The sequence below is a fragment of the Micromesistius poutassou genome, assembly GCF_964030765.1.
Source record: "Micromesistius poutassou genome assembly, chromosome: 1".
Taxonomy (NCBI): Eukaryota; Metazoa; Chordata; class Actinopteri; order Gadiformes; family Gadidae; genus Micromesistius; species Micromesistius poutassou.
The window spans coordinates 147,454-156,056 of record NC_140271.1 but is presented as its reverse complement, the minus strand read 5'-3'; the positions used below and the strand labels follow the sequence as shown (position 1 = coordinate 156,056).

Below are 8,603 nucleotides of genomic sequence, written 5' to 3'. Positions count from 1 at the left end.
ACAAAAATGTGTTTGATAGATGCATCGTGCACCACATATTTAACAGAATGGATATATTAAGTATATGGCTGTAAATCAATGGCAAGGCTGACATTATTCTATTTCTTCACTTATTGAAGACATCCGTTATAAAGAATTCTCCTGCTCGTACCTGTTTCTCACAAAAGACCTGAACAAGTCACAGAGCTAGTCTAGTACAATACACACTTGCAGCAAAGAGGATGACAAAGAGCTCGTATCTGAACAGTTTATTGGGGCTCTCAGAAGTTACGTGGGTTTTCTGTAAAACTCCTCCCCCCTGTACATCTCTACGTTAATTCGCTCCAAACAGACGATACAGGTTGCAGCAGTAGAAACAACATGCATACATTTGTTTTAAATGCGCCGGGCTCATAAAATGTATTCCATATACGGCATTTCAGAATGTTAGTAAACAATAGCCGTAACGACACTTCCGGGTGGCAGAACGAGCGGCTACCACTGACCTGAAGCCATCCAGCCGGCTGTAAACACAAATAATAATAATAAATAATAATAAATAAATAAATAACAATAAAGACTATGTCACACAGTCAACAAAACATTGTTGTTGATCTGAAGTTGAAACGATGACGAAAACTATATTAATATAATATAATATATTATATATATATATATATATATATATATATATTAATGAGACGTCCCGTAGCACCCCGCAAGAAGAAAATCATTAATTCAAGCCATTTACTCTGTTTTCTCGATCGTGGAAGGGTTTGTTTACGTTTGTTTATGTTTGCTTTAGCTTTCTGCTAAATCTTAAATATTTATTATTTTAACTTTGTCTTTATATTCTCACTTTCTAATATGCATTTCTTTTAACTCTGCCTTTCTAAAATGTTTTTTTTTTTTTAACTTTGCCTTTATTTTCTATCTATTTTACTTTTTACTTAACTATTGTTTTATTTTATTGTATGACAATGTTTATATGTGAAGCACTTTGAGTCTGCCTTGTGTATGAAAAGTGCGTTATAAATAAAGTTGCCTTGCCTTGCCTTGCCTTGCCTTGCCTTACTAGTGGTGCCAACGGAGAACGCGTCGGCTTTTGCCGCCCGGAAGAACATAGTGTGACGTCACGGTGAATCGCCGTATAAAAAAAAACACATTTTACATTTATTTGTGTTTGTGTTTCTCCCAGGAGGCAGCAGCCCAGCTGGAGGCCCAGACGCGGCCCCCTCCGGGCCCTCCGGAGGAGGAGCTGGTCCCGCGGATGTGCGTGCTGGCCCGCTCGGAGGCGGGCTACGGCTTCAACCTGCACAGCGAGAGGGCTCGGCCCGGCCAGTACATCCGCTCCCTGGACTCAGGGTCCCCTGCCGAGCACGCTGGCCTCCGCCCGCAAGACAGGCTCATTGAGGTATGTATTGAGTGTGTGTGCGTGTGTGCGTGCGTGCGTGCGTGCGTGCGTGCGTGCGTGCGTGTGTGCGCGCGGATTGCAGTGATGTGGTGTAGTTTTTCTGTGTTTTTTGCTTATATGAAGAGCTGTGTTAGGTGCGGTACGGTTCACGTTTCCAACGCCAAAAGTGGGCGGAGGTCCTAAAATAATAAGCGCACTTATCCGCCGTATCCATTTTTCGGTACTCCATTTTTATCGGTCTGAAAGGGTGCCGAAAAAAGTTGGAGCTACACACGCCGTCCATCGATTAGTCGAAAGAATCGTCACTTCCGTGCGACGGGGGGATAAAAACAAACACAGTATTTCTGGACAACGGCGAAAGCTTAATTTACTGAAAAAATGTCGGCAAAAGTTTGCCGTCCTTCTCGGAACGTCCTACATTGTTGCTCTTTGTTTAGTGTTATGCGTTCTTCTTTTTCATTGAATTTATGAGCAGGCTACACTTGTGTCGGGCTGCTACCATAAGGGCTGACAGTGTACTGACTGTCAGCCACTGGAAACGCAAGCCGTAACCACTCCACACCGAAACGCACCTCACCGTACTGCACCTGCCAGCACAGCTCGAGGAAATGCGGCATATGCTTCAACTATACAGCGTAGACCTAAAGTATATAAAGTCAGGAGATGGAGAGGATCCAAAGATGGATCCAAAGCACTTTCTGTGTCGGGTACACTGATGTATCCCCGGGCTGCTTTGTTGCTACATGTTGGGTACATTTGCAGTTATGGACAACATATGGAGATTAAGGAAGCAAGGGTGTGCAGCATCGATATAGAACAATTGGAACGTACCCGTGGTGCGAGGCTTTTGCCCATTATTTAATAGCTGGAATCTTTACGAGGATGGTGTGGCAACGACTCGGTGCCAGCTGTCAGCCGTCTTTCACAGGCTTTGAGCTGGGGGAAACCTCCCCACCAAACAGAAACATCTGTGGCGCTTAGCCCATCTGTCTTGCTTTCCGGCATGTGTGTGTAGTGTGGCTCTGTGTGTCTTTGTGTCTGTGTGTGTGTTTTTGTGTTTGTATTAGCCTGGAGCCAGGACTGTTTCCTTTCAGTCTGTGAGTGGGGACAACATGGTAGGAGGGGTGGTGGGGAGTCTGTGAATAACGACCTACATGAGGACAAATGGGGACGGAGCTCAGTGTGTGTGTGTGTGTGTGTTGTGTGTGTGTGTTTGTGTGGATAATAAGAACTATGTCTGACCATGCGTGGAGACGTTGCTTGTGTCACCTGTCAGCAGCTTGTTAGAAAGGTGTTCACCCATCGCTCTCTCTCTCGCTCACTAACTCGCCCTCTCTTAGCTTGTCCCTACACTTGAGTTTCTTGGCTCTAATCTTTCACTAGCAAGCCTGTCATGAATGAGCTGTTGTGAGTCAGTAGCCAGCAGATTTCTCTGCTAGCAAGCAAAAGTTACCTGCTAGCAAGCATCTAGTGACTTGCTAGTAGCAAGTCACTAGCTAACTAACATATGTAACTAGCTAGCTTGCATATGTCTCTGTCTAGCAGGCGTATGTCAACAACTAGCTGGCATAAGACAAAAGCCAGCCGTGGACACGCTATGTAGGGTCTAATCCATCTTTGACAAGCGGACGTGAGCTCTGTGTCCAGCCTACATGTTCTCTGTCTGGTTCTGGATGCCAAAGGCCAAAATGCTTTCAATTTAAATGCCATATGACATGCACATATAAACAACAAATGACATCAAAGAATGAACCACAACATCATCAGATCCAGCCGGTACCTAGGAGATAAACCAACTATATAAACTCCTGCCCTTCTAACCACTTAAAGAGATAGACTCTTGGCAGCGAACCAAGCACACAGACAAAACCACAAACGCAAGCTAAATCCATAATGGCCTTGATATTATCATCATGGTTGAAAACCTGTTCGAGCCAATGAGCTGAAGATTTTATTCATCAGCAACGCAATCACCTGGGACCACGCACGCACGCACACACGCACGCACACACGCACACACACACACACACACACACACACGTGAGCTGAACCTTTATATGGCTTACATACACTAATACACAGAACACGTAAATATATGCACACACATTTCAATAGCAAAGCACCATGCGGTCAAGATGGCAAGATGGTGGAAGATGACCTTGTCCATTGTTGGACCGAAGGGAAGTGAAACATGAGCCGGTACTTGCCGTGTTTGTGGGGACATAGCACACACACTTGGCTGTGTGCATCGACACCTATGAGTGCTCCGGGGAGACTTGCCCTCCACCAGGTCTGACAGCCTGGGAAACAAACATGTCTGTTGGAATGATTACCTGTCTGTCTGACTGACTGAATGCCCCCGTTTGTTTGAAACAGCGTTGTTTGTTCGGTTGTGTGCGTGGTGGACTGGGGGCACTTTGTCTTTGCATTTCATTTCTTCTACTGAGCGAAGCCAGGACGGGAGCTCAGGTGTGCAGTAGAGCAGTTGGAGCAGAACAAGAAACAAGCAATCAATCAAACACACACACACACACACACACACACACACACACACACACACACACACACACACACACACACACACACACACACACACACACACACACACACACACACACACACACACACACACACACACACACACACACACACACACACGAATACTAATCAATAAAAACGAGAGGTGAAATGCGTAACAACAACAAATGGTGTTGTTGTTGTGTGTTGGTGTGAGAGGACGGCAGCAGGTGTGAGAGGACCACAAAACCTCCTCTATCTTATCTTTCTGATCTCAAAGAGATCTTTCACCACACCGCGATGCAACAACGCAGCCTCAAAAACGAACCCAATGCTAACTGAATGTAGAATATTACTTTTTAAAAACTTCCCCCTCTCACCCCACCCCCTCTCGTGAAGCCACTCCCCCCCCCCCCCAAACGCCAAACGTACACTGCCTACCTCCCTCCTGTCACAAGTGAGAGAAAAAAAAAGAAAAGCCAAAGACAGACAGACAGAAGGATAAATTCACCCCGAGGACGTGGACACCTGAGACCAGGAGCCCAGCCAGAGACCTCGGACCAGCTCGTCAATAATAGATGCTGCGCCACCGTCGTCCCTCTGCGCCGCCATGCAACGCTGACCGCCAATCCCAGAGAGAGAGACACAGAAATATGGACAGAGAGAGACAGACAGACAGACAGAGTGATCAGAGGCAGATCAGAAAAGCAATGGGGGAGGAGAAGGTTGATATGTGTAGATTCACACACACACACACACACACACGCACACGCACACACACACACACACACGCACGCACACACGCACACACGCACGCACGCACACACACACGCACGCACGCACACACAAATGTACCAACACAGATGTGCACTGTAGCACTGTATGCCCTATTGGTGTTACCATCTTCTATGGTCTATATGCTGTTCTTCTTTTGGTGTCTCTTCAGTGTTGATGTCGTTCTCCCACTATGTGTTCTTTGCCATAAGCTCTAAAGCTTTTCATTTGTTTCCTTATGAGACCACTGATTAGGGCACTCTTTAGAAACACCTTTTAGGTGCCCAGGTGCACGAAAGCATCGTCCACTGTTGGCTCCTGATGCTCCAGCAAAGGGTCATAAAGAATACCTATTTTCACTGCTGTATCCCAAGATTTCCCTTCTCTGTCCACTGGGTTAGGAGTTCATATGGCATGTGTTGTGTGGGTAACCTTGATGGGATGCAGAGGGGAGTCCCATAGACCAATCCTGTGGCCGTGGTTGGTGGTTAAGTTTGCACGTTCTACCATACTGCCACCTGTTGGTGAGGTGTGTTAGTGCAATATTAAATCTGAACCGCTTTAAATTGAATACCAGGCTGTGCAATGTTCAGCCACTGATCGAAAATTATCGTTGAGTTGAGCGTTAAAATTTGTGTTTTACATTTAACATCTTTCTAGCAGACACTTCCACACACCTGCAAAGCGATCTACAGTGAATTCAAATGAATCATTCATGGGTTCTAACTGGCATAGTGTTAAATTACAAAAAAATTAGTTAAATTAAACCCAGTACCTTTTGGTTGAGAGTTGATCACCCTCAACTCTAAACAATTATGGCTCTTTTACGCATATATATATATATATATATATTGTTCATAAACTCTGGTCCAGGTGAATGGGGAGAACATCGAGGGCATGCGGCACGCAGAGGTGGTGGCCTTCATTAAGAATGGTGGCGAAGAGACCAGGCTGCTGGTGGTGGACCCTGACACAGATGAACACTTCAAGAGAAAGGGGGTCGTCCCCACAATCCACCACCTCAGAGGTGAGTATTAGACCACCAACAATGCTGCAGTGAGGTCGCTGCTAAATGTACAGCCTTGTTTCTTGTTTCTGTATTCTGCATAGTGTCCAAAAATATTTTATTATTGATTGTACGCTGAAAAGCAACAACACAGGGGTTTTTTTTCAGCCTGTATTGAGAAATACATGAGCAATGTGTGTTGTCTCTTTCCCACCAGACTATGACGGCCCCTCCATCTCAAACGGGTCCCGGAGCCCCCATCTGAACGGGAGCTTCACCACACAGTCCATTAGGTCCACCCAGTCCGACCAGAGTAGTCAGGCAGACAGCACGCAGGTACGGGCCCCAAACTAACCCTAAAAAAAACCAAATATCCAAATATCCAATCAAAACAAGCCTTCAAACAACCAATCAAAACCAACCTTCAAACTAATCAAAACCAACCTTCAAACAACCACTCATAGTGGTGATCGACTCGTTGATTTTAGTTTTAGTATCGCATCCCACTTTCTTACGTTGTGTTATCTCCTCCTCTCTGCTAGATGGCGGATGACGAAGGCAGCCGTTTTCTGGACGCCTTCGCAGAGATCGGACTGAGGCTGAGCCCCACGGCCGCGGAGGAGAAGGAGAAGGCGCGCGCAAACCGCTCCAAGAAACGAGCCCCACAGATGGACTGGACCATGAAATACAAGCTCTTCAGCAACTTCTGAAGGACTGAGCCATGAAATGCCAGCACTTCAGCGAGATCTAAGGGACTGGACCTGTAAATGCCAGCTCTTCAGAAATTTCTGAGGGATTGGACCATGAACTGCCGGCTCCTCAACAACGTCTGAAGGACTGGACCACCACATACCAGCGCTTCAGAAGTTTCTTACCAGCCTTTCAGCAATTTGTGATCGAATATCATCTCTTCAAAATATCGACTCTGTTTCTGATGGTCTTAAAATAGCATAGCTAAGAATACATACGAATCTCAGAATGTTCTCCAAAATGGAAAATGACAGTGAAGAAAGTGTACAGACACACACACACACACACACACACACACACTTAAGCAAGTGTGTGAGGGTGATTTCTGATGAAGGATTGTACTTTCTATTTTACTCTTCACTTTCTTGAATGATTTTGAATTCCTTTGACTTGGTCAAGTGTTTTTTTGGAGCATGTTTACAACAGACTCAAGAGATGTTTTTTTTCCATCTTCCTGTCCTAGGATACTCCTCGTCCTCCCATCGAAGACTATGAGGCTATTTTTATATTCAAGACATATATAGTCTGAGAGAAACAAATAGACGTGTGATCTGATGAGAATTTGCTGCATTCTAGTAGTTTGAGCCATGTTTTAACCAGCACTTCGGACCTAGAAGGCAATAGAAGGGGACCTCCAACACGTGTTGATGATGTCAAAGTTCAAATGAGATGTTTATCACATAAATTATTAAGTAATCACTACTATAAGTTACTTACTATATAAGTCACAGACTAATCATATCAAATATTACTCACCCATAATCATTTGTTCCAGTGCTCAAAAGATGTTGTTCAATTTAACTCTACAATATCAATGGGATATGCCACTATTGTTTAATATATTGACTGGGAGAATAACTGGAAACAATAGACTGGAAAAGGAGAGGAGTAGGTTTATTTATTTATTTTTTAATCTCTTTTCCTAGAAAGAAAAAAGATTATCATCCAGAACAGTTGGTTGCTTGTAAAGGCATTGTGTGAACAGCAGAGGGTAGTATTGCATCTCAAAGAAAAACGTTTTTTTTTTTTATTCTGTTCACCAGCTAAATAATCTGGAACAAGTCTTTGCTATGTAAGGTAAAGAAAGAATGGAATGAAAATGAGAAGTCAAAACACGATTAGCGGAATTCTTGGTTAGTATTTCCTATTGGCTTGAAGAGAGAGATTAATAAAGAGAGAGAGGAACAAAAAGTGAACAACGAATTGGTCAGTTAATGATGTGTAACAGAATTTTTTTCAGGATCATAATATATATAAAAAAGAGGCTCTTTTTTGTTTGGGTAATTATGAGTCAGTTGTCAGCAACAAAAAGTTATTTTTCAAGATTAGTTTGTCGAGAGTGAAAAATAACAACGATTAACTGCAACACTACCCCCGGCCAAGTGGACAACAACTTAAAGAACATTAAAGCAGAAAACGTAATTCACTTGGTGCATCTTCTCTAGAACCTGTGTGTGTGCTGACATTCTGGCTAATGGTTCTGGTGCATGCTTGGAGATTCCAGTCAGTAAGGACAGGTCAAGTACGGGTTGGGGAAAGGGTCATGGCAAACACCCGCAGACACATGGGAACAGATCAAAGATTACTGCAGGGAGAAGAAGGTCCCAGTAGGCTTATAGTCAATTACAAACAACACGAAAACAGCTGTCATAGATACACACAATACACTGACAGACACAAGCACACACACAATGAACTCAAACACTTATATCCTCACAGGGAAATATAAAGACAAGTCCATTATGTGTCATGTTTAGATGTATCCAAGCACAATATATTCACAGATAAACAGACATATTTTTATTCAGTACAAGCATATTTACATGTTTGATTTGTCTTTTGGTTATTTGTTGATGATGAGGATAATAGGATATCTATATCTTTCATTATTTTGATCATCTGTATAAGTATACATAGCCCATGGTGGGTTGATTCCTTTTTTTCAATAAAGTCCATCTTGGTTTTTGAATGTTCAACCTTGCCATCTTACCAATCACATATTTTTTATTTTTTTATTTTGTAAATATATTATTTTTAATTATTTTATTCGTTTTATTTAGCTGCACAACTAATAAATAGATGTGCATAGTTGAGCAGCTTTAGCGGCATTATCTATCATACTTAAACGTTCCAACTCAACTCATCCTACCTACTTTATGCTAG

General features: G+C 43.4%; 1 protein-coding gene across 1 annotated transcript in view; it reads left to right on the top strand.

The window, feature by feature from the left end:
* The window catches only part of LOC311368538 (Na(+)/H(+) exchange regulatory cofactor NHE-RF2), a 26,814-nt gene extending 18,442 nt beyond the window's left edge, over positions 1-8,372 (top strand). Inside the window, exons 3-6 of the mRNA XM_084487340.1 lie at positions 1,178-1,393; positions 5,558-5,711; positions 5,908-6,026; positions 6,233-8,372. Of these exons, the coding sequence (XP_084343466.1) occupies positions 1,178-1,393; positions 5,558-5,711; positions 5,908-6,026; positions 6,233-6,400 (657 nt within the window). The 3' untranslated portion in view covers positions 6,401-8,372. The remainder of the gene's footprint in view (positions 1-1,177; positions 1,394-5,557; positions 5,712-5,907; positions 6,027-6,232) is intronic.
* Positions 8,373-8,603: the final 231 nt, after the last annotated feature.